This window comes from Mixophyes fleayi, chromosome 7 (assembly GCF_038048845.1).
Source record: "Mixophyes fleayi isolate aMixFle1 chromosome 7, aMixFle1.hap1, whole genome shotgun sequence".
Classification (NCBI taxonomy): domain Eukaryota; kingdom Metazoa; phylum Chordata; class Amphibia; order Anura; family Limnodynastidae; genus Mixophyes; species Mixophyes fleayi.
Genome location: NC_134408.1, coordinates 8615267 through 8640528, shown reverse-complemented (window position 1 = coordinate 8640528; position 25262 = coordinate 8615267). Strand labels below are relative to the sequence as shown.

At 44.9% G+C, this 25262-nt stretch overlaps 2 protein-coding genes across 6 annotated transcripts; both read right to left on the bottom strand.

The window, feature by feature from the left end:
* Positions 1 to 1399: 1399 nt before the first annotated feature.
* On the bottom strand, positions 1400 to 5970 carry TMEM219 (transmembrane protein 219). Of its 5 annotated transcripts, none has more exons than XM_075178925.1 (6): positions 5731 to 5970; positions 4352 to 4555; positions 4047 to 4278; positions 3423 to 3561; positions 1926 to 2070; positions 1400 to 1617 (listed from the first exon to the last, which is right to left on the bottom strand). In XM_075178925.1, the coding sequence occupies exons 1-6, from the start codon at positions 5953 to 5955 to the stop codon at positions 1480 to 1482; spliced, it is 1083 nt and encodes a 360-aa protein (XP_075035026.1). In that variant the 5' UTR covers positions 5956 to 5970; the 3' UTR covers positions 1400 to 1479. The 5 variants fall into 5 exon arrangements, with proteins under 5 accessions (XP_075035026.1, XP_075035023.1, XP_075035025.1 ...); XM_075178922.1 differs by having other exon boundaries at positions 5670 to 5936; XM_075178924.1 differs by having other exon boundaries at positions 1400 to 1614; positions 5670 to 5936.
* Positions 5971 to 11115: 5145 nt separating this feature from the next.
* On the bottom strand, positions 11116 to 17667 carry LOC142097247 (FMR1-interacting protein NUFIP2-like). The gene is made up of 4 exons (XM_075178921.1): positions 17337 to 17667; positions 13040 to 14065; positions 12752 to 12784; positions 11116 to 12057 (listed from the first exon to the last, which is right to left on the bottom strand). The coding sequence occupies exons 1-4, from the start codon at positions 17464 to 17466 to the stop codon at positions 12008 to 12010; spliced, it is 1239 nt and encodes a 412-aa protein (XP_075035022.1). The 5' UTR covers positions 17467 to 17667; the 3' UTR covers positions 11116 to 12007.
* Between the last annotated feature and the right edge of the window lie 7595 nt (positions 17668 to 25262).

The following is a 25262-nucleotide window of genomic DNA, read 5'->3' as shown; positions in this document are numbered from 1 at the left end:
CCTTACTGGTCTCCCCAGGTCCCATCTCAACCCTCTTCAATCTATACCTAACGATGCAGATAAACTTATCTTCCTCTCTTACCACTACATATCTGCCTCCCCTTTCTTCCAGACCTTACACTAGCTCCCCATGCCTTACAAAATCCTCTTCAAACTCTTCACCCTCACATACAAGGTCCTCACCAACACCAGTGCTCCTTACATCTCCATACATACTCCCTCCCACCGGCTCCAGTTGGCCAATGCTCCTTACATCTCCATACATACTCCCTCCCACCGGCTCCAGTTGGCCAATGACCGTCGCCTTAGAGATAACCATATCTCACTCCCTTATGCATGATTTCTCCTGTGCTGCCACTGAACCACTGGAATGGTCTCATAGGCAAACCTAGGGGGGGGGGGGGTCCTAGAGCCTGGAAACCCCCCTCCAAGCCTGGGGCACTGTATAATTGAGGTGGCTGGACCCTGCTCCCGCTTCACACGGCTCTGCTTGAAAAGGGAGAGCTGCGTGCACCTAACAGTAGTGCACGCAGCATTGCACATGTATATTGTGGGGATAGGAAGAGTTGGAGAGCAGCCAAGCACTGTCTAAAGTTACAGCCACACCCCCATGCATGCTGGTCACACCCACTGGCGGCGTGGTGTGGAAACCCCCCTCTGCAAATCCTGTGTTTGCCCCTGGGCCTCCCTCGTTCTGTCAGACTATCCCCTAGGCTGTATAGCTTCATATGGTCATTGAAACCCCACCTGTTCATAACAGCCTACCAGTCCTCCACGTAACCATCTCACCATGTAGTATACCTCACCCTCCTTCATCCTCCATCTCTCCCACTTCTGCTTCTTGTCCTCGGATCCCCTTACATTGGCTCACCCCCATGTGACAGCCATTTGTCTGCCCCTTTCCCTTTAGATTGTAAGCTCTAGTGAGCAGGGCCCTCTTCCCTCCTGTTCTCATTACCTATAACCTTTCCTCACCAGCTACACTGCTCACCTCCTCCTTGGGCTCTCTGCCCAGTGACTCCTCTCCTCCATTGTCTCTGCACCTCTTTCACTGGCTCTAAACCTGTTAGTTGCACCCACACTAATGGGCACAGGTTTCAGTATGCACTGCATATACCCCGTGTACCCCAGTAGTTGTGGTGAGAGTAGTATTATTATTTGTTTTCTGTATTCTACGGTTATACCGTGTACTGTCGTGTTGTTTGTCCTCTGTACAGTGCTGAGGACCTCATGTGGTGCCCTATAAATTAAGGATAATAATTGTAATAATAATACCCAGACTCCACCTATGTATCTGTGTTTTTTTTTACCTTAATTCATTTCTGAATGGAGATGTACTTGTACGCTCCTTAGAGATTGTGGGAGGTGCTGTAAGTAAGTAACAGATACCGCACTAATGTTCTGTAAGGAAACTTATCTCAACTTTATTGTAATGTCCCCATGGCAAGAAACATCAGGACTGTCTTCCATGACCCCCTCTCACAGTGCTACATGAGTCCACTTGTCCATTCTGGGGGGCTGGTTACAGAAGGCACTGACCAAACATAGGAAGACTCCGAGGGTGAGAAGAGAGATGGAGGTGAGCATTAAGCGATGGAAGATCAAGGTCCGTTCCTTCTGGAGAGAGAGAAGCAGGGTGGTCAGATAAAGGTACTGATTATATATATATATATATCTCTTCTATCTCAGTGACATTAGAGTAGCCTGCAGAATTCAAATTTTGGGGGATTGCAGCTCAGGATACCATGGGCATTCTGCTCATTGGGAAATGAGGACAAGTTTTGGCAATGACCAGATAACCACATGAATTTATGAAACTAATGGTGAAATAACGGACTTGATGCTATACAATTGGAAACTATGAATTTATGGAGACAATTCCACTTATAACTTCGGGGGATTGTAGAGCTTTAGATCGGTCTTACCTGGGGAACCATGTTTTCCAGAACCGTGTCTCCATTATACACAAGATGATAACACTTAGAGGAGGTGTCAGGTCCATCTTTGACCACGTACAGGTCCAGTAGTAGCTGGTCACTGGAGATACTCTCAGGACAACTCGGGGAGGACCTGTATGCAGGAAATAACATGGTTCCGGTATTTATGTGGATAATGTGGTGCTGGTGGTTGTATGGTGAAGGCTCCGTATATTTGTGGAGCTGTAGGGTCTGACACTGAGTTAGACGCCTGTTGGGTTTAATAAGAGCTAAAAAAAAACTCAATTATAAAAATATTATTATTATTATTATTATTAATTTTTATTTATAGGGCGCCACAAAGTATCCGTAGCGCCGTACAAGGACAAACAATGGCACAGTACAAGGTGAAACAGCACAGTACAAGTAACAGTAAGCACTATAACTCTGGGGGCTCAGGCACAGCATGAGGGAGGGAGGGGAAAAGTGAGTACAGGCAGGTAACTATGGCCCAAGAGGGTGGGCACGGATGACAGGTTGAGAGTCACTGAGGGGAGCGGAGAGAAGCGAGAGGAGACAGAGGGCAGAGGGAGCGAGAGGAGGTGAGCTGAGTAGCTGGAGAGCGCAGTTAAAAGTGATGGAAACAGGAGGTAGGAGAGCCCTGCTCAAAGGAGCGAACAATCTAAAGGGAGGGGAAGACAGACAGACACATGGATGAGACGGAGAGACGGGAGGAAGGGGGAGAAGGGAAGAAGGGATGAGAAAGAGAGGTAGCCGACCGGTGGGAGTTTAGGCATGAGACTGGAAGGCTTTAAGGAAAAGGTGGGTTTTTAATGTTCGTTTGAAAGAGGACAGATTAGGGGAAGTTCTGATGGAGTGGGGGAGCTTGTTCCAATGGAGGGGAGCGGCGCGGGAGAAATTTGGGTACGTACGTGAGAGGAGGTAATCAGAGGGGAAGAGACGCGACGATCGTTGGACGATCGCAGTGAGCGGGAGGGAGTGTGAATAGAGATAAGGTTAGAGATGTAGGGAGCAGTGGAGTTGGCGAGGGCCTTGTAAGTCAGAGTGAGGAGCTTGAAAAGGATTCTGTAGGGGAAGGGGAGCCAGTGAAGGGCTTGGTAGAGTGGGGATACAGAGGTGGAACGGCGAGAGAGGAAAATAAGCCTAGCAGCGGCGTTAAGTACAGATTTAAGGGGAGCGAGATGAGAGAGGGGGAGGCCGATAAGGAGAAGGTTGCAGTAGTCCAAGCGGGAGATAATCAGAGAGTGGACGAGAGATTAGGTGGCATCCTGGGAGAGGAAGGGCCGAATGCGGGCAATGTTGCGAAGCTGGAAATAGCGTATTGACGCCCATATGTTGAGGTGGAGACATTGCTGGTAGGGTGATTGTTACTGACTGTATTGGGGCATTACTGGGTCAGATATTGGGTGAAATTGGCAATAACTGTCCTCGCGGCTCTCTGGCATACTTAGATCTAGATGAATAGCGAGCTAAGACAGGTCTCACCTCGTCCGAGGCAGAAGAGATGACGGACCAGTGACTGTAACACAGTATCTCACTGAACACTCTGTATCGCTGTTATTACACTGTACTGACCACCGGCCGGAGGTCACGGTCACAGTCAGATGGGCGTCTGCGCTGAGACCTGTGAAAACATCAATGGGAAGAAGGGATCTGTGACCTGACATACAAGCACTGAAGACCTTTTACATTCACAGGTCTCCCAGCAAGGCAGCCATGTACAAACAAGGAGGAAGATGGTATTTAGATCACATGTTCTACCCGCCACCTGTCAAAGCAATTTATTAAAACTGGTGGACAAAAAAGGTGCGGAACCCACAGCAGCCAATGAGACGCCCACTTCCAATTCCTAAACCACAGTACGAATCTGATTGGTTGCTGTAGGTTAAACACACCAGGTTTCATACAAGTCCCTCTAAATATGAAAGTACTGAATACCTTCCAGTGCATTCTCATATAGGACGTGAAATAAATACAGTGAACAGGAAGGCAGGGATGTGTCGTTAGTTACAGATAAGCCAAAGTTACTCAATTCACTTAATTGACCTAGAAAAGAGGTGGCCACAAATGCTGACGACCACATTGCCACATGTATTCCCCCAGGCTGACCTCTCATCCCAAGCTGACCGCCTGTGGTGTATATCCGCAGACCGGTGTGATTGACGGCCAGCTGCCATGGAGACAGCATGATGCCGGCCAGGACGGACACACTGCCGAGACCCTCGGTGTGCACCGCTGGAACTTTAGACGGACCCACGGTCAGATCAGGAGAGGACGAAGTCATGTTACCCTGGGGACAGATCTTCTTTAAGCTGAGGGTCCTGAGAAAACTGTCCCAGTCCTGAGAGGGAGAAATTTATATTCAGTACTGTGCAGCTGACGTGTCTGTCACTTCCATTAAGTCAAATCTGTACCTGAGTAAAGTCCTTCACTGAATGTGTTTGAATGTACGCTCCGTACGACAGGAATGTAACGCTAAGTGTGACGAGACATAGGAAGAAGGTCGCCACTGGGGGGTGCCGGAGCACAGAGGAGCGGATGCCCTGACATGGCCGACAATGGCACATGTTACCAGTATAGGAGCCGCCGGCGAGGGTGGCCGGCCTCAGCCTCAACACCTACATGTGGACAAGAAAAATTGCATATTTCTAGAGGTTATCTACTACAGGCACAATTATAGCTAAATAGGTTTAATATAGGAGTAAATCCCTCTTATACCAGCCCATGGCGTGGAGAATTTGCCTTTGGCACTAATATTTATAGAACCCAATGAAAGTATAAATATGTTTGTTAGCATTACTATAAAAGTGAAGTGGGCATGGCATGTTTAAATTATCTCATGCACCTAGCACACAAACAGGTTAATTTCTCTGGTTGCTCACGATTTAAAAGGCATCTTTACCTTTCAGAGAGTGGAGGCAGCCATTTTGTGGCCTGTACCAATATTTATAAATATGAAGCCAGACATCTGCTAGAAACCAATGAAGCAGCCAGGCATAACCAATATTCATGGGGTACTGGTTCCTACCGATTTCATAACCTTTATGCTTCTAAATATTGGTTCAGTCCATAAAATAACTAGAACCCGCTGCATATAGGTGAAACGTGCACTATAATATGGTTTAACACAACAGCCGTAAAGTAAGCACACCAGGATGTTTTTCTGAATGATTCAATATCTGGAGAGCAGTAAGCGATAAGGCTGTGGGTTGGGAGGAGGCTCATTCTGAAAGCTGTGCATGTAATTTGCCATAATATTCAGATATAGTGGGCGATAGTAATTTAAAATTGGTGATAGATTAAAAAAATTGGTAGATCTCCTGGTTCAAACAGTCGGCGGAGTTGTCGATGCCCCTCTCCCTGTGACAACACTATTGTTTTTATATACTTTAATTAACCCTGTCCAAAAACCAAAAGGTCTTTCATTTAGATTTCTACAATGCCTTTCTAGCAGTGCATGCTGGGACTTGTAGTCTTACCCACTTTAGAAGCTAGTTGGCCAGCCTGTCCTATACCAGCACTGCAATGGATGACCTGGCATCCCTGCCTATATATTATAATGCCATTATACCACCGTGTATCTACAGCGCGCTGCATGCCGGGACTTGTAGTTTACAGGCCAACAGCTGCCAAGGACATCACTCTCCCATGATGCACCAGGACTGAGCTCCTCTCCCCCCTCCCAGCCTGGGTAACACAATACGGACACGTCATGACACCGCCCACATATACCCCGCGTTTGGCTTCACTTCGCCCCTCCTCGCTCCCTAAATTACGGTCACGACGTCCATACCAGTCCGCTGCTCTCTCTCCCCCTTCTTCGGACACAGCGCATGCGCAACGGCTGCTCACCCCGGAACTGCGAGCTGACAAAATGGCGGCGGGCCCTGGACACTTCGACGTGTTTCCATGGAAACTGGCAGCCGCAGGTGTCGCCGCACGCGGGGCGCGGCCATTTTGTTGGTCTCCATGACTTGCTGCCATGTGTGGGGGGCAACCAAGCCCTAAATGTTACCATGAGCTGAAGGCATTGGTGACTGGTGGCACACTCCTGTCCTGAGTCCCCATGTGCTCTCACGTTATCCAGGGCAGGAGCCATCACTATTAACCTGAATTTGTATGCAGTGCTGCACAGAGTGTTTAAGCATCAATATCTGCTGTACTGAAACCTGTAAGTGTCATACACCTGACTCCTCCATTATTACAATTTATTTATAAAATGTACAACTGGTGCAGTTATTCAGTACATACTGCCATGCTCAGCTCTGTCATTGTCCCCCAGCATTTACCAATGTTCCAGGTGCAACCGTGCTGTGGAGAGAAACCATTTAGGCCTGCGGAGCAAGCACGTGTACCCAGGGCCATCTTTTCCATTGGGCACGATGGGCAGCTGCCCGGGGGCGCCACGTGCAAGGGGGCCCCATAGGCACGGCTCTTAATGAGAATAAATAATCCTGCAAAAGAAAAAAACCTACAAGGGTCACTGAGCAAGTACATCTATCTATCTCTATATATCTGTATACATCTATATATCTATATCTAGGGGCCCCGGTGAACTGCTTTGCCCGGGGGCCCATAATGTTGTTAAGATGGCCCTCCGTGTACAGCGCTGTGGTGGTATGATTGCACACACCAGCTTAAGTGTTTTCCTGTACACCAGTTAATTAAATAAGGTCATTACTAATGCAGAATAAGTGATATGAGCATATATATCCAGAATGAGAGTGAGTGTGTGTGTATATAGGACTAAAATGTTGCATTGTGCATATAATTACAATGTTATACACAATCTAAATATTGCAATCAATACTTTATCACCCTTTATACATTGTGTGTAACTATAGTCTCTACATGCAAACATCTTCAAGCCAAATATCACAACATCTCAGGGTAGGGGGATTGTAGCTATAGTGCGGCCATTTTATTCCAGGGGTTATCCACATTCACAAGGCAGCATTATCATTGTTTTAAGCCCCTGCTGTGTGTAGGGGACAGGAACACTTTGATCTGCTGGAAAGACCCAGCTGTTTTAGACTATAGCCCCCACTTACAGTGTTTACTGGAGAAGTATTGCAGATTAGATCTTGTGACCTGACATTTGAGTGAACTCCAGGTAAATGCAGTTTATGTAGGATGGTAATAACTGTATTAACCATTAATCTGCCCGGAATCTGCAGCTGAATTTCAGATAAAAAAGAAGCCAAGTGACTGCAGTTCCCATAGAAACTGGAATCGTGGCTGCTGTAATGTGCAATTTTATACATAATCAAGTGCAGAGCTGTTTCACCGGTGATTGTTACCAAATTTTTTTTTATTAACACTGCAGAACATGCCGTAAAATACAGATTGACCTATTTTTTGTGGACATAAAGATGACCATATACTGCATTATTCAGCTTGGCTGGAATTTCAGCAGTTTATTTCCTGGCAGAGGGGAAGCAGGAAGCCCAGCAAACATGGCTTCCTGTCTTATTTCCTAGACGAACGCATGGAGTATTATTATTTTACTAGCAGGTAACTGCCATTAGAACAAAGTGTCCAGTTTTATTGGTAAACCCATGCTTTAACCCTACAATAAGTGGCGGAACTACCATTTGTGCACCAGGGGCCCTTGGAGCTGTGGGTCCCAGTTTCCGCCTCCTCGCTTCACCGGGGGCCACAGATCGCTAGTTTTACCTCTGCAATACAAATATCTCTCGGACTTGCCTTCCTTTTTTTAAAATCACAATTCCATTAAAGACAAAGCCCATCGGGTTTAGTCTTTAATAAAATTGCTGGTTTAAGAAAATGACGAAAAACGTCAGTGAATCGGCAGTTTGACGGAACAGTCGCTTAGTAAATATACCTCTATATATTTTTCCCAACCGATTTTCTCCCTCCTTCTGCAAACAATGGTCACAGGAAGGTTCTCCAAAATGCAGAGATGCAGTAATTAAGAGCCTGCTGCACCTAACATGCTGTAACAGTTGCTATGTAAAGTAGAAACTCAAAACATTTCACATACACTATATGGACAAAAGTATTTGGCCACACATGTTAATTATTGAATTGAGGTGTTTCAACCAGACCCGTTGCCAGAGGTGTATAAAATCAAGCATGTAGTCTCCATTTGCAAACATTTGTGATACAAGATGGGTCATTCTGAAGAGCTCAGTGACATCAGGCCTGGTACTGTGATAGGATGTGTGGTACTGTGATAGGATGCCACCTTTGCAATAAGACAGTTTGTGAAATTTCATCCCTGCTGGATGTTCCACGGTCAACTGTAAGTGATATTATTAGAAAGTGGAAGCGTTTAGGAACAATAGTAACTCAGCCACACTGCGGAAGACCAGGTAAAATCACAAAGTGCGGTCAACGACTGCTAAGGCGCACGGTGCCCTGCTGATTCCATACCTAAAGACTTTTTAACTTCCACTGACATTAATGTAAGCACAAAAACTGTAGTGGGCACTTAATCGAATGGGTTTTTCCACGACCAAGCTGCTGCATGCAGCCTCACATCACCCAGACCAATGCGAAGCATCGGATGGAGTGGTGTAAAGCACACTGACACTGGACTGTGGAGCAGTGAAAACCTGTTCTGCGGAATCCTTCTGTTTTGCAGTCAGATGGGCGAGTCTGGGTTTGGCAGATGTCGGGAGAACATTACCTGTCTGACTGCATTATGCCAACTGTGAAGTTTGGTGGAGGAGGGATAATGGTATGGGGCTGCGTTTCAGGGTTTGGGCTAGGCTCCTTATGTCCAGTGAAGGGCAATCTTAATACTTCAGCATGCCAAGTCATTTTGGACAATGCTATGCTTCCAAATTTGTAGCAACAGTTTGGGGAAGGCCCTTTTCTATTCCAACATGACTGTGCCCCAGTGCACAAAGCAAGGACTACAAAGACATGGTTTGATGTGGAGGAACTTGACTGGCCCACACAGAGCCCTGACCTCAACCCCATCGAACACCTTTGGGATGAACTGGAACGGAGATTGTGAGCCAGGTCTTCTCATCCAACATCAGTGCCTGACCTCATAAATGCTCTACAGAATGAATGGGCACAAATTCCCACAGAAACACTTCAACATCTTGTGGAAAGTCTTCCAAGAAGAGTGGAAGCTGTTATCACTGCAAAAGGGGGACCAACTCTGTATTAGAGTATATGTATCTGAATACAATGTCATTACAGTCCCTGCTGGTGTAATGGTCAAGCGTCCGAATACTTTTGTCCATATAGTGTATATAGGAAAAGATCCATATCATGGCAGCTTAGCCTTGTATATAAGCATTATCACTGAGGGATATTTATGAGAACTGGTGCACAGGAATAAAATGCAGTAACCCAGGAAAATTAACAATAAAAAAAACACATTTGCTTTTAATTTAAGATGTGCACATCATTCATAATGAAGGCAGCCATTTTAGAATACCGTGCATAACAAGTCACAAGTTACCTCCTAGTGAAAAGCCAATGCACTTTTACCCTGTACTGGAAAACGGTTGTCATTTGATACAGGTTAATGCAAATCTTTCAAGTGCGCCAGTTTCTATAGCCGTCATCAGCCAGTGAAGTACCAAATGCAGTCACAAAACGTGCATGTCTGCAGTGCAAGGAAACATGCCGTCTCGGGGAGAAAGCTTCCATTTAAGTTACGATTAAACTCCTTGTGAACGTCACATGCTGCGTACTCTTAAAGGACTAGTGAGGGAACGCAGCACTCACATTCCCATGTGAAAAACACCTATCCTTTATTTTGGATTATAAGCGTAGCTCTACATGGATCCAATACCAAATATTCCCCCCCCCCCCCCCCCCCCCCTAGTTCAGAGGTGCTGAAATCCAGCCCTTACGAGCTGCCAACAGGTCATGTTTTCAGGACTTCTGGTCTGAAGAAACACATGATAATCCCACTCAAGAACATAGATTAAGTCACCTGTGCACAACTTGACACATCCTGAAAACATGCACTGTTGGTAGCTCGAGGATCACGTTTGGGGACCTCTGTCCTAGATAATTCCATTTACACAGCTGCCACCACCAAGTTTTATTCACTAAAAGAACGGTTCTGCTAAATCTCTACAGCTTTGTAACTTGTAAAGTTTCGTTGACCCAGGGATCTTGTATACAAAACACACTGCAAACAGTACTTGCCTGGTAATCAGTATATAAAGAACAGATGTCTATAAGGAGTTATGTGATCATTTGTGATGTTCTCCCTGTGGCCTCATAACTCACCACTTACATTGGGTACAGGAGTTTCTGCATGTGTTAGTGTAATTCTGTATCATATATTGTATGAAGATCTTCTAAGATGATTTGCAAACAATTATCCTTCCTGCAGCTTGAAGATCCTGCACATAACTGCAGTCAGCTACAGGGAAGAACTATTTCAGATGTTGGAATTAGGACTTTCGACCACTCCTTCTCCGATGCTGCCTCCCAAGGTCTCCTCCAATAAACCAGGAATGAGGGAGCGTGTAGTAAGTCTTAATTAACCTTTTTCAAATGCAACAGGAGCAGGACTCCAGCTGAACAGGATAGGATGTGTAAAATGTAGAAAGCTCTATATTTCATGCATAAGGCAGCAGAGAAATTAAACAAACGCTATTAGGGAATATAAACTTTATATACAATTAATTAGTTTTCTTGATTACAATCAGCAGCTTTATCTGGATGATTTTGCCAACACATGTTAAACATTTACAACAGATACATGTTTGATCTAAGAAGCCAGATTTGTTTTTAGGTCAACTAGTTACTTTGCATGCATGGTGGAATTGTGGTGCTTGTTAACTTATCAAGTGTTATAATAGGTCAGGCTACTCTTTCCCTGGCTTCATATATAGGCGTAAATAAGAATGTATTGTATCAGGTAACGATTAAATAAAATCACATGTTTATCAGATTGTATTGTTGTACCCAGTACTTTTATAGAACATTATGGCAAGTCATGTATATACAATATTATATTCACTCAGTAGCTATCACTTGTATAACATGTATTATTGCAGCTACTAATGTAATATTACAGTAATCAGCATACACTCCAGACATACTGCTCATTCAAAGCAGTCTGGTGGGCCTGTAAGTTGGTCAGATAACCCATGTTACCAAAATGACTTTATTGAAGATCAATAAGTCACAGCATGAATGACAACACCAGAGGAAAGCAACTTCAAGTAGACAGAAGGGTAATAAAACAGATTTTAATCACAATATAAATCCCAGGCCAGCATTTAACCAATTGCTATTTTGGGTTGGGTGCCTCAGCCACAATTTAGTGTGATAAGGGTTCAAATAAAGTACAGAAACAAAAAAAAAAAAGAAGGTGCATTGCAAATTCTAAAGGATCCGTTGTAAGGATTCTTTCCCTCCAGTTACGGAGAGGCCATGATGCATTGCGGTGCAGTTATGTCCGACACCTCAGACGGCATACCGGTACACCATCCGCACCGCAGTGCGCCACGGAGGCAACGTGTCTCCTCCTACTAAAAAGGGTGACGGAAGAGGACTTAAAAAGAAAAAAACAAACAAAACAAAAAAGAAATCAGCTAGGTATAAAAAGATGAAAGAGCCATGTCTTCGTTTCCTGGATGTCTAGGAGAGTCCAAGCCAACAAGCTGCCCGTGCAGCCGTTACCCCTCTGGGCAGCAGAGGGCACTCTTCCCATCCAGACACGGTCACTATTGGCCAATCGGCACCAGAGGAACCAACTCGGCCCATACTGCGAGGACACCATGGACTCTTACCACCCCTGATTAGCCACTACATGATGCAGGCCTCTCAGACTGGAGCAGTAGCCAGAAAAGCGCGGGGGGGACGGTGCAAAAAAATTAATGCGTGAGGGGGGAGGACGAAAAAAGAAAAAAACTGTAAAAACCAAATTCTCCAAGAAATGCCACCTTAACCCCCGTCTGCATGGAGGGTATAAAGTGGACTCTTCCTGGGGCACAAACTCGGTGGCGCGTCTTTAATCCTGCTCTGCGGACTGTTTCATGGGGAGTTGGGTTTGTGTGTCGGAGGTACAGGCCTCATGGGTGGGAAGGGGGGGTGCTCTTCAGCGGGCCCACCCCAGGGTTCCATTAACCCATACCATCCATGGACTCTGCATATACAACTACACGGGAGGGATCTGAAAGAGGACAAAAAACAAGATCACTTAGTGTTGAATTTACAAAGCACGTTACATGTTATAACAAAAATTCCAACACCAAAATGTATTTCCTACACTAAAGTCAGCTTAGAAATGTATTTGTTAAAATCCAGTGCAGCCTAAATCACCATCGTATATAAACAGAGGTTTTGACACATTTGTTAAAATATTCTTTATTTACATCCAAAATTAAACTTATTTCGTACAAGCCTGGACATTCCTATACTGATCTACTAATATTACTCATACTTTACAATTGGGAACAAACAGTAATAAAATATCAGACAGAGGTAAGAGGGCACTATCTGCAAGCTTATCACCTATAGGACTTTGATATATGAGGGTAAATGCTACATACTGCATATTGTAAAAGGTAAAAAGTGCTTAGTGGGCTCTTTGGTCCAGTCCCACAGCCATGCCGATGGTTTAATAATAACTACTATCGTGCCAACATAAGTTTAGTAAGATCTACAGTGTCTTATACCACAATTTAGGCTGAGCCTTACTAGCGTTTAATACTTCTCTACCCCCCTGGGGGGAAAACAAACAAAGTCGGATGTTTTTCGCAGAGCCAATAAAATAGTATTACTTTCCTGGTCAGTCTGTATGTACTCAAAAAACCACATACAATAGATCATCAAAACCTGTCAAGACATATGCAATTAAAAATTACCTTTCTTGTGCAAGTTCCAGACTCGATTCCACTCTGGGGGCAAAAGAAACACCAGAAATTTAATATCGATATTAATATGCTTATTGTACAGACCACACTATTACTAGGATAATGATCTCAGGGGGATCCTGCATCCCAAGAGATGATCATATGAGCCTACAGAAATATACCTGGGCTACGTCACTAATTAACTCAAACACGAAGTAACAAAGGTCACATCATACGTTCTCAGCTACAATAATGCACATATGAAATATAGTCTCCTGAAAGCTCCGGGTCTGTACTCACCGTGCAAGCTGTAGGCCACCATCGCCTCCCAATCTTGAGGATGGTCCATCTGAACCTCCTCCGGGTCTGCTCCTTCTATAAAGAATCCATGGGACAGGCGCACCAAGGCGGACACGGGAGCAACTTGGCCGCCAACACCACCACCCTCCACTCCCCCGGACTCTTTCTGAGGCTCCCTCGCCTCCGGCGGGGCCTGGCCGGCCCCCGGTTCGTTAATAAATGACAGCCCCCATTCATTCTGGAATATGGCGCCCAAGTTTTCCTGGCTGACAGGGGAAGGGGGGGTGGAGGAGAGGGAAGAGCAGGAAGAAGAGGAGAGGGAGCCTGCGGGCTGTGTAGGGCTTGGGGAAGAGCCATCACTATGGGGGTCTGTCTGGGCAGTATTCAGCAGGCAGTTGGGTAAGGTATTTGAGGTTCGGAGGGCTGAACTTGGTACCAGTCCTTTACCATCCAGGTTCTCTTTCACCTTGCTGGCGTAGCTAATTTTTGGCTGCGTTCTTGCGCTGCTGCTGTCCACAGGAAACACCGGCAGCGGCTTAAAAAGCAGCCAGTTGTCTGTGGCCTGCTCCTTCTCTGTGGGGGGAGAGGGCTGGCGGGACAGAACCCCACCTTGCACATTTTTGCTTTTCTCTCCTGCAGTCTGCTCGGGCCTAACCTCCTCACACGAGCCTTCCGTGGAGTTTAAGGCATCGCGGTTCCTGGGGCGCTGCGTGTGGGCGCCCCCGCCGGGTCTGGGCACCCAGGCTTTACGTTTGCCGTCCCGGTACTGGCTCTCATAGTCCCAATAGCCTTTGCGGTGACCAGAATAAGATGAGCGATAGTGATGGTGGTGTGTGGGGTAGTAGTTGGGGTGATACTGGGAGGAAGGGGATCGCTGGTGCTGCCGGCCGGAGGGGTCTTTCTCACAGCCTCGCAGGTGACGTAGGTTAAGAGAGTTGGAGGGGCTGAGGGGGACGCTGTCCTCGGTGCGGCCCGCTAACGTCTCGATTTCAGGGCCTGGTCCAAATCCATTGGACTCCCAGGATCCTGAAGAGAAAAAATAAGATAAAAATGGGAATTACGAAGTGAAATAATCAAACAAAATCAAAACACAGGAGCCGCTCTCCATATAGAACGCAGCACCGATCAGTGACCTAAATACAATACTGCTTAGATATAAACCTTAACATTTAGCCCCCCACTGTCTTGTAATGAGGAATTAGTTTATACTAAAGATAGCCTTCAGAATTACGACTCCAATGTTAATAACTATTACAAACCCAAAAGCCCTTTAATACAGTGTAGATAATACAATACATTGTAGCCCAAAGTAACCAGACACTTGCGTTCATCAGTCATACTGAGCAAAACAAAAAAGACAGATTCTAAAATATTTGTCTGTTTATGACGTTTGCTCCATAAACAAACAAGTCATAATATTATACATGCAGAATAAAAGTTGATGTGTTTGTTGTAGCTTGTAACACTTCTGCAAAATGCTGCCGATAGCTTATTACAGACAAATGTCTCTATGATTAAACGTCCTCATTTTAACTTATTACCAAGATTATGTATAATTAGTGACCGTTTTGGAGGTTAGTGTGATGCTAAACAGTCCACAAGGCTGTGAAGGCAATACCTAGACTGTATACGTTAACCGATGCCAAAAAGGACACACTCTAGTTAAGTGGGATAATAAGTGGGAAAGCCAGAAGTATACACCCTTCACTAGATATCTACACTCCTCTTTGAATCAAAATACCCATAAAACATGTTAAGGAGTAATTATACTCCACAGAAACAAATGTATTACAATTATAGATCATGATATATTCTAATTTATCGCATAAAACAGCACAGGCACTAATGAAAACAAATACATAATTAAGCTACAACTCGTTAGCCTGCATGTAAACCGGTAGTCTGTCAGCAACACAGCAGTCTCTGCGTCCCCCATATTAACAGACCTGGAGACAGCCCGACTGACAAGAATATACACGTCTAAGGCAGAGTGCTACAGAAATAGATGCAGCAGCCGGCATTATGTAAGCACATACATTATGCAGGCAGTGTAGCATTTACAGGCAGCCATGTTGCCCAACTCCACCCTTAGGGACAGGAAGGAGGAAGCACCAGCGGTATTAACTGCATGTACATTCAAGTACACAGATGCCGGCTGAGCAAAATGGCTGCAGCAGACTAACGAAATGGCTCTTTAAATAATGTGAATGACATGAGGGGCTGCAGCTTGTAATTACTGTATATTACTACAGGAACACATCTCTCCTCAGTAGGAGGAGGGGGGTTAATACAGGGGGAGAAAAAAAACCAAAACACCGTTTGGGGCCAGTCACAAAAACATTATACTAACAAGCCAACACATCATACCTCATCCCACAAGTGGATGGTTTAGGAGGGTGGTGGGGGGCTGCAGGGATAACACAAACAGCGGTCCCTTACAGGGGATTAACATCCTTATCTCAGTACGCAGAATACAATGTGCTGATTTTAATGTCAGTCAACCATCAACATGACAACATTCGTAACCAAACCGAAACCCACCCAACAACCTGCGCCTGCTCCAGGGGGCATCCACCCTATATAGCTCTACAACCTGTTACCAGTGTCCCAAAGGTTAATCCATCACACAGGACCCCCCCCCCACACACACACACGTCACCCCACAAACCCTGGCTATAAGGTACACTGTAATATACCACCCATCACTGCCCCAATATCACCAGGCAGTGGGGTTATGAACAAGTCACCTGTTCTCGGATACTGCCCTGTAAGCTGCAGGGTATTCACTGCATTCACCCAGTAACATTACCCAATGCTTGCTGTATTCACCTGCAACTCAGTATTACTATAATACTACTAGGTAATATGTGATCCACGCAGAACCTGTCCCCAGGTATTACAGGTATTAACCTCAGACATTACTGGTTATTACTCCCATACAAGAGATTCACACCACTAAAGCCAAATCATAACATTACTCAACTCCAGCCAGCTAGTCTTACTGCCAGATCTAGTTCTGGTCTGGTAATTAAGTCTCTATAATAGTCCAAACTAGTGAGTCCCTATATTAGTCCCAGTCCCTTTCCCAGCTAGCGAGTCCCTATATTAGTCCCAGTCTCTGGCCCAGCTAGCGAGTCCCTATATTAGTCCCAGTCTCTGTACCAGCTAGTGAGTCCCTATATTAGTCCCAGCCCCAGCTAGCGAGTCCCTATATTAGTCCCAGCCCCAGCTAGCGAGTCCCTATATTAGTCCCAGCCCCAGCTAGCGAGTCCCTATATTAGTCCCAGCCCCAGCTAGCGAGTCCCTATATTAGTCCCAGCCCCAGCTAGTGAGTCCCTATATTAGTCCCAGCTAGTGAGTCCCTATATTAGTACCAGCTAGTGAGTCCCTATATTAGTACCAGCTAGTGAGTCCCCATATTAGTACCAGCTAGTGAGTCCCCATATTAGTCCCAGCTAGTGAGTCCCCATATTAGTCCCAGCTAGTGAGTCCCCATATTAGTCCTAGTCCCAGCTAGTGAGTCCCCATATTAGTCCTAGTCCCAGCTAGTGAGTCCCCATATTAGTCCTAGTCCCAGCTAGTGAGTCCCCATATTAGTCCTAGTCCCAGCTAGTGAGTCCCCATATTAGTCCTAGTCCCAGCTAGTGAGTCCCCATATTAGTCCTAGTCCCAGCTAGTGAGTCCCCATATTAGTCCTAGTCCCAGCTAGTGAGTCCCCATATTAGTCCTAGTCCCAGCTAGTGAGTCCCCATATTAGTCCTAGTCCCAGCTAGTGAGTCCCCATATTAGTCCTAGTCCCAGCTAGTGAGTCCCCATATTAGTCCTAGTCCCAGCTAGTGAGTCCCCATATTAGTCCTAGTCCCAGCTAGTGAGTCCCCATATTAGTCTTAGTCCCAGCTAGTGAGTCCCCATATTAGTCTTAGTCCCAGCTAGTGAGTCCCCATATTAGTCCTAGTCCCAGCTAGTGAGTCCCCATATTAGTCCTAGTCCCAGCTAGTGAGTCCCTATATTAGTCCTAGTCCCAGCTAGTGAGTCCCTATATTAGTCCCAGCTAGTGATTCTCTATATTAGTCCCAGTCCCAGCTAGTGAATCCCTAGATTAGTCCCAGTCTCTGGTCCTGGTAGCGAGTCCCTATATTAGTCCCAGTCAGCGAGTCCCTACATTGGCACCAGAACCTAGACCAGCCCAGTGAGTCCCTACATTGTCACCTAGACCAGCCCTAGCATCCAGCCCACACAGATAATCCCGATCTCAGCACCGGCATCCAGCCCAGCCCGCCAGTCCCGGCCTTGGTACCTGTCTTGGGCCGGCTCCGGTTGATGTGGTTCATGTCGTGCTCGCAGGGGCTCAGCCGGTCCTTCCTCCGGCTCACAGGGCCTTCCCGCGGGTTACTGTTCTCATCCTGGGCCAGGTGCTCCTTGTGCATAATCACAGTGCGGGCTGTACGGAGGACGGGGGGTTGTACGGAAGGGGGGCTGCTGTACGGACAGGAAGACGCGGGCTGTACGGACAGGAAGCGGGAGGGGGGACAGCTGGTCACACGACACCGGACAGCGAGCAGGCCCCGGACTTTCTGAACCTCACCCACACAGGCGGCAGCAGGAAGAGACAGAGAGGGGGGAGGGGCCTGTCGGGGCGGGGACAGGAGCGTCACTAGGCGGGGCTAGGCGGCTGTGCGCTGGCTCTGCACATCCGTCGCCGCCTACGAGCACCGCCATCTTGTTGGTGGGAAACTTTCTGATGCAACGTATATATTCTTAGAAGATCAAATATACTCAACATATAAACTCCTCTGTGGTCGTATTTCGTGCAACAACACACACACAGGAGTGCACAATGTACGTACAAGCTGCAACAGAGATTACTAATCTCTTATACATTGAATTATTATAATAACTGAGAGGATCTGACTTTGTTTAACCTTATATTTTAGCTGATGTGTGAGTTGTGATTGATGGGTGATACATAGTATCAGGCTGTGTCTGGTTTCTGACTTAATACTGAGAGCACACATCTTTATATTGCATTTTGTGTTATTTTTCTGCTGATTGTTGCAGTTTCCTATAGTTACATCTTCTCCTATATACAGCACAAATAGTCAGCATTACACATATGTCCAGGGTGTCATGTTAAACAGAGAAATGCCATGTAATGGTTGTCAGAATCACACATCTTGCTCAATCAGTCATTCAGGAGCAGATTACCGAATACTTCATTGTCCTATGAGTCACATTTCCTGGAAATATTCAGTATCAGCAGATTTTATCATCACACTGTTATATATATCTGTACAAACAAGCTGGTCAGAGTGATGACTGCCTGGTAGCTGCAGCCAGCACCTTGGACATTAAGGCCCAGACATTGTGGGTTCCTCATTATAAGGGGAAAATCCAAATAATTAATCTGCAAATTGAAAATCTTTCCAGGAAATACAACCCCCATCTCAATGCCTGCAAATCTAAAGCCCCCTTAACCTCAGCCTTAAACTGCTCCCCCTGAACCCCACACATTTGTAGGGATTATTATCTTAAATAATGTTATTATCTTAAATTAGGGATACAACACACATTTCCTAATTTAATTGATTAAATCAGACAAATAGAGCCATCCTGTCTGGCCTGTGAGTGCTCTCCTAACCCTTATCTAGTTTGCCTAGAGATGTAGCTGACAGCACAATGTCAATGTCATAGCAGGACAGAATAATTACAATCTATATAAATGGTTACAGCATAATGTAAGGTTGGCTAATCACTCCATTGTGCCTTAAGCATAGCACTTGCCTGGCTAGATTTGGAAAAGAGGGGGGGGGGGGGACTCCTAGCTAGATCTCCTGTGGTTTATTTAAACAAAGATAACTTCTGTTAAACAATAGTCTGGTCTACATGACCTGATAATCTAATTATTGATGTGTGTTTTCTACAGAGTTAAGCTGGGTACACGCTACAGAAATTTCGACCAACTTTTATGCCGAGCGATTTTACATGTGGTCGATGTTCCGATCGCTCGGTCCATGGACTGCATACACACAGCCTTGTTTAGGACAATAAAGGGAAGAACGGACCTCCCTTTAGCGACTTTTTACAGCCATGTTGTCATGAGCAATGACTGTAATTTCGTACTCACTGTTGTGGATCGGTCGGAAGTTTATACACACTACACAGCGGAAACGAGATTGGAACAAAAATATTAAACGGTACGACCAACCAAATGAGGCGACAATCATCCATTTGGGCAGACTTTCCACCATCGTGTCACTGCACACACTGACCCGACTTTTTAACGAGCGGTTGTATGTCGGCTGGTTGAGCCGATTATTGGACGAAAACCGTGTAGTGTGTACCCAGCTTTAAGCTACAAGTAGACTTAAGCTGGGTACATACTAAAGCTGGGTACACACTACACAGTTTTCATCCAAAAATCGGCTAAATCAGCCGACATACGACCTCTCGTTCAAAAGTCGGGTCAGTGTGTGCAGTGACACGATGGTCGAAAGTCTGCCCAAATCCCAGGGGAGGTGGGCGTGTCGGGGCGGGGCTTGATTAATCGCATCATTTTGCACCGTCCCCCGGTCATCCCGGGAGAATAGGCAACTATGCCTTAAAGAACAGCAGCTAATGAATCTCTAGAGACTGAAGTGTCTTTTACATTTCTGTCTCCATTACTGAAGTCATGTTGTCTTACTTGTCAGTCTTTGATTAAATCTTGGTCTCCATGAAATTGGCCACCTCCATAGGCATCAATACATGGACATAGGACACAATTTCTGAACTGTGTCATCATGCCACAGATGGCGAAGCCAACCACGTCTTGTACTGGCTCAGCATCAGGGAGAATGCCAGACTCTTCAGGGAGTGAGGGAGTCTCCCTGACATTCAGGGAGAGTTGGCAAGTATGTCTTAATCTAATGCTGAGATTTACTTTAACAAATAAAATACTGTTTCCTATCTATTCATCATCATTATTAACATTTATATAGTGCCAGCAAATTCTGTAGCGCTTTACAATTGGAGACAAACATAGTAATAAACAATACTGGGTAATACAGACAAAAAGGTAATAGTACCCTTCTCGCAAGCTTACAATCTATAGATCAATAAGAGTCAGATACATGAGGTTAAATCTACATACTGCATATTGGTGCAGCCAGACTGCAAAGTGAGACAGTGATTTGCATGCTATGTGATCCAGTCACACAGCAATGTTGGTCTGGGGTCAGAGGGTTGTTGTCTTGTGTGAATTATGTAAAGGGTGGTAATAGGGTACCCTAGTGTGTTTCAGAGGGTGATTGAGGAATATTATAAGCTTGCCTGAAGAGGTGGGTTTTCAGAGAACGCTTGAAGATTTGTAGACCAGAGGAGAGTCTTATACCCCATTCATACTGCACCAAAATCCCGGGTTTTTGCCGGGGGCTAGCTCAAACGACCCGGGTCTTGGTGCAGTATGAATGGTACAAGTCAAAAATCCCGGGTCTAAAAAGCCGGGTCTTCAACCCGGGATTTATCGAGGGGTAAATCCTGGGTCGGACCCGGGTTGCCTGCACTATGAATGGTGCAACCCAGGTTGCACAGAAAACAAGCTGATTGGCTGTCTGCCTGTCTCTGGAGGATTTGGAATTAGGCATTTCTCATTCATTTTATGCTTGCCAAAAAGAGGCCATTAATTTTCCATCTAAAAGTCTAGTCTTTTGGGGTAATCATTGAAATATGCAATGCCTAGCTTTAAAAGTTCCTACAACCTTCCCTTAAATATATGTTTCCCAGTCTCTTTATGCCTTTCAGAAAGCCCTCCGAGACAAGTACGACTAAATATATAAGCCAATTGGAGGTATCCTTTATTCATTATTGTATTATTATATTGTGTATCACCATTTTTCAGCCAATGAAAACTGCTCTGGTGATGACTCCCACAGACTTGTGCAGTATGAATGGGGTCATCCCGGGAAATTCCCGGGTCCGAGGTGCAGTATGAATGGTGTTTCTGAGCTGGGACGCTCTGAGCCCCGGCAAAAAGCCGGCTTGAAAAACCCAGGATATTGCCGGGGCGGCAGTATGAAAGCGGTATTACTGTGCGAGGGAGGGAATTCCACAAAGTGGGTGCAGCCCCAAAAAAGTCCTGTAACCGAGAATGGGAGGAAGTGATGAGAGTGGAAGAGAGACGCAGATCTTGTGCAGAACGGAGGTGTCGAGTTGGGAGAGATTTTGAGACAAGTGAGGAAATGTATGTTGGTGCAATTCTATTGACGGCCTTGTATGTTAGTAGAAGTATTTTATATTGGGTTCTGGAAAAGGCAGGATGTAGAGACTGACAGAGTAGCTCAGCAGAGGAAGAACGATTTGCAAGGAAAATCAGTCTGGCCGCTGCGTGCAAAATAGATTGTAGGGGTGAGAGTCTGATTTTGGGAAGATTAGTAAGGAGGGAATTACAATAGTCGATGCAGGAGATGATGAGTACATGAATTAATGTTTTTTCAGCGTCTTGTGTAAAATATGTGTTTATTCTGGAAATGTTTTTTTAGATTTATGTAACATGATTTAGATATAAAGTCGATGTGGGGAAAAAAGAATAGTTGTGAGTCAAGGATCACACCTAGGCAGCGAGCTTGCGGGGTAGGATTTATGGTCATATTGTCAACAGAAACAGAAATGTCAGGTAGGTGACTTCTGTTGGTGGGTGGGAATATTCTTAACTTTGTTTTTGAGAAATTGAATTTGAGTTGGCGAGAAGATATCCAAGATGAAATGGCAGAAAGACAGTCAGTAACACGAGACAACACAGATGGTGAGAGATCAGGAGAGGATAGATAGATTTGTGTATCATCCGCATAGAGATGATACTGAAATCCAAAGGAGCTTATTAGTTTTCCAAGAGAAGTGGTGTAAATAGAGAATAGCAGAGGACCTAGGACTGAGCCCTGTGGTCTCCAACTGATAAAGGAAGCGGAGCAGAGGTAGATCCAGTGAAATGAACACTGAAAGAGTGATTAGATAGGTAGGATGAGAACCAGGAGAGGACAGTGACTTCAAGACCTAGGGATTTTAGCATTTGTATAAAACAAACCTATATTTATTCCAACTAGTGACTCTAATACATTCAAGTATAATCTGATTGTATAATGTACAGAAGTAAGTCTTGTTGGCACACACATAGCTGGCCAGGCATAAGCTGGGTGTGCATCAGAGCATGAACATAAGTATAGCAAACAAATTTTTAAAGTATAAACCAAGAAGTGCAAATTAAGATGCCCAAACAGGAACCAAAATGGATTCTTCGGAGGCAATATTGGCCATCTTGGTTAAGGGCAAGTTCAAGGTTAAGTGGCGACCTCTAATGCGAGGAAGTGGCAATATCAGATAATATTGCTAACAGTATTCTCTCTCTCTTCATGACGTCCTCTGGACTATATTTCTCGGGATATTTCCTGTGGAAATCTTGCAATAATCGCGGCCCATGGACGTTTTTGTTATGGTTCCCATGAGCTGTCTTCTGGGCCAAAACCCATCCATTTTCTCAAATAATGAAGTCAGTGGCACCCAGCGGCACATTACGCCGTTTGAATTTTCCCCATGAGGTCAAGGAGTTTAAGTCAGAGGCTGACTGATAACTGTGGACTGATAACTGGCAAAATTGTATATTGACCGACACATTTTTGATTAAATTTAGGGGATAGTTATGCTCATTCTCAAATTTCGAGTAGAGAACCACATGTCACTGCCAATTTTAAGCCGATGCACCTTTTTTCTTTCTAAGTTTCCTTGGCATGGCATAGTGGTTTTTATTAATACAGTAAGGCTATTTTGTAGCGAGTCCAGTCTAGCAGTAACTGCAAAAACTGAGGAACTGTGGTAGATTTTAGGAAGGCGGCTTGGATGATAACCTAAATTATCATAAAAAGGAATTTATTTAGTGGATGAATGTTGGGAGATATTATAGGAGAACTTTGCCATCGTCATCCCAGTCAGTTTGTAGATGACAAATTAAACACTCAAGGTACTGGTTTAGTCATAGGTTAGCGCTTTCAGTCCAATCATAGGATTGCAGTTGATAAATTAATATCAATATTTAGGATGGTCCAAAAAAAATTGCAAGGTAAATTACACTCCCCGATCAGAAACTACATCATCGGGTTCCCCCATGTAGCCGAAACGCTTCCCTGGTCATTTATTCCACTGGTCCTTTTGCAGAAGGAAGTCCAAGACAGGGCACAAAGTGACCCATCTTTGGTAGTTGGTCAACAACTAATAGAAATGTAGTCATGTCTTTAAAGGGAGGTATATCTACAATTCAGATTGAACCCCATGGATGAGAGGAAACAGTTGCAAAAGGACAAATGTAGAAGTACCGGGAGTCTTACACCGAGCACAAGAACGACAGGACAACCTTCTAACTTCCTCCTTGAAATTTAGACATCAGAAACAAGAAGACAGTAATTTTGTAGAGTCATGAAAAAACTTCAATACTCTTAATCATTGCACTGCCAGTACAGACTGACATTGCTCATATGCTATTTCGATAGGTTATTTGCACGTCCACAGGGGGATTTAGAAGGGTCAGATTCTTTAAGTAGCATTACTTGATGTCAGACAACAGCTCACCACTGCCAAACCTTGGAGAATATTTTTTCTTTTGACTTCATCTGAGACAAGTCATCAATATATGCGCTAGATAGAGTGCTGTTTTTTTCCTTTCTGAGATCCAGGTCTGTGACAAAGGGAAAGTCAATCAACTTAGAACTAAACTCCATCTTGATTATCCAGGTGAGAGTCTTTTAGAAGTCCTGTCGTATTCTAATTTCTGGTGGTCTGTTAGTACAATTATTTGGTGTACAGCTCCTTCTAATGCTGGGTACACACTATACAAAATTTCTCCCGATTCAATATCCTTAACGATTTTAGAAACAATTAAATAAAACAAGTCCCCAATCAGTATGCCGATTCCTGTGTACACACTATACACATTTTACACGACTTACCGTCAGACCTGTGCTCTTCATCTGTCATAACCATCAGCTGAAAAGATGGTGACTCTGCACACTCCATTGAGATCTATGGACACTGCCGGTCGTGAGTGCGTACACACTGCAGGATTGGAACGACATTGTTCCATGGTTGCAAGACATTTTTAGACCGGTTTAAAAATCAAATGAAACGATACGATGAGCTTTGGAAATACAGGGTGGGGTATAAAGATCTCCCACATTTTGAAAGGGTATAAAAAATGAACGAAATTATATAGGAAAACACTGTAGTGTGTACCCAGTATAAGAGATGCCCCCACTCAGCAAAAACCAGGCATGATCAACTGGGACAGTCATATGATAAGAGGAATAAAGCAGGGCAGCACAGTGGCCTAGTAGCTAGCACTTCTGCCTCACAGCACTGGTGTCATGAGTTCGATTCCCGACCATGACCTTATCTGTGTGGAGTTTGTATGTTCTCCCAGTGTTTGCGTGGGTTTCCTCCGGATGCTCTGGTTTTCTCCCACACTCCAAAAACATACCGGTAGGTTAATTGGCTGCAGTCAAACTGACCCTAGTCTGTCTTTTTGTCTCTATGTGTCTACATTGGGGAATTTAGACTGTAAACACCAATGGGGCAGGGACTGATGTGAGCGAGTTCTCTGTACAGCGCTGCGGAATTAGTGGCGCTATATAAATAAATGGTGATGATGATGATGGGTGTAATGACATCTTTCCCAATCTGAAACCTCTGCCTCAATGATAAAAAGGGAGTTCTGTGATAGGATATATAAGGATGGGAGCTGTTGTAAAGCTGAACCACATTAAGGAAAAAGCTTTATTAGCTTCTTTGGACCAAATAAATGGAGATCCCTCCTTAGTCAATCAAGTGATTGAAGCACCAATTACAGTTACAGCCTGGACCTTGCTGGGATCTGGCATTTGTAGACGTGACGTGAGATGATACAGCCAAGGAACTGAACCTGTGTTTGATGGATCTCACACTTTTCCAATTTAATGTTTTGCTGATGTTTACGAAGATGTTTTCCACAAGTTAACACCTGCGAGGTGCGGAGTCTAACACGCCCCAGGGGTTCACCAGAGACCCCCGCAAGGTGGTCTCGGCTGCATGGGACTTGCAGGTTTGCGGCAATCGTAGACAGTCCTGAACAAGGTGACTTGTGAGAATGTGTAGAGAGGTAGAACAAGCTGGGTCAGAATCAGTACAAAAAGAGCAAGTACCAGAGGAGAATCCACTGGGGGTTATA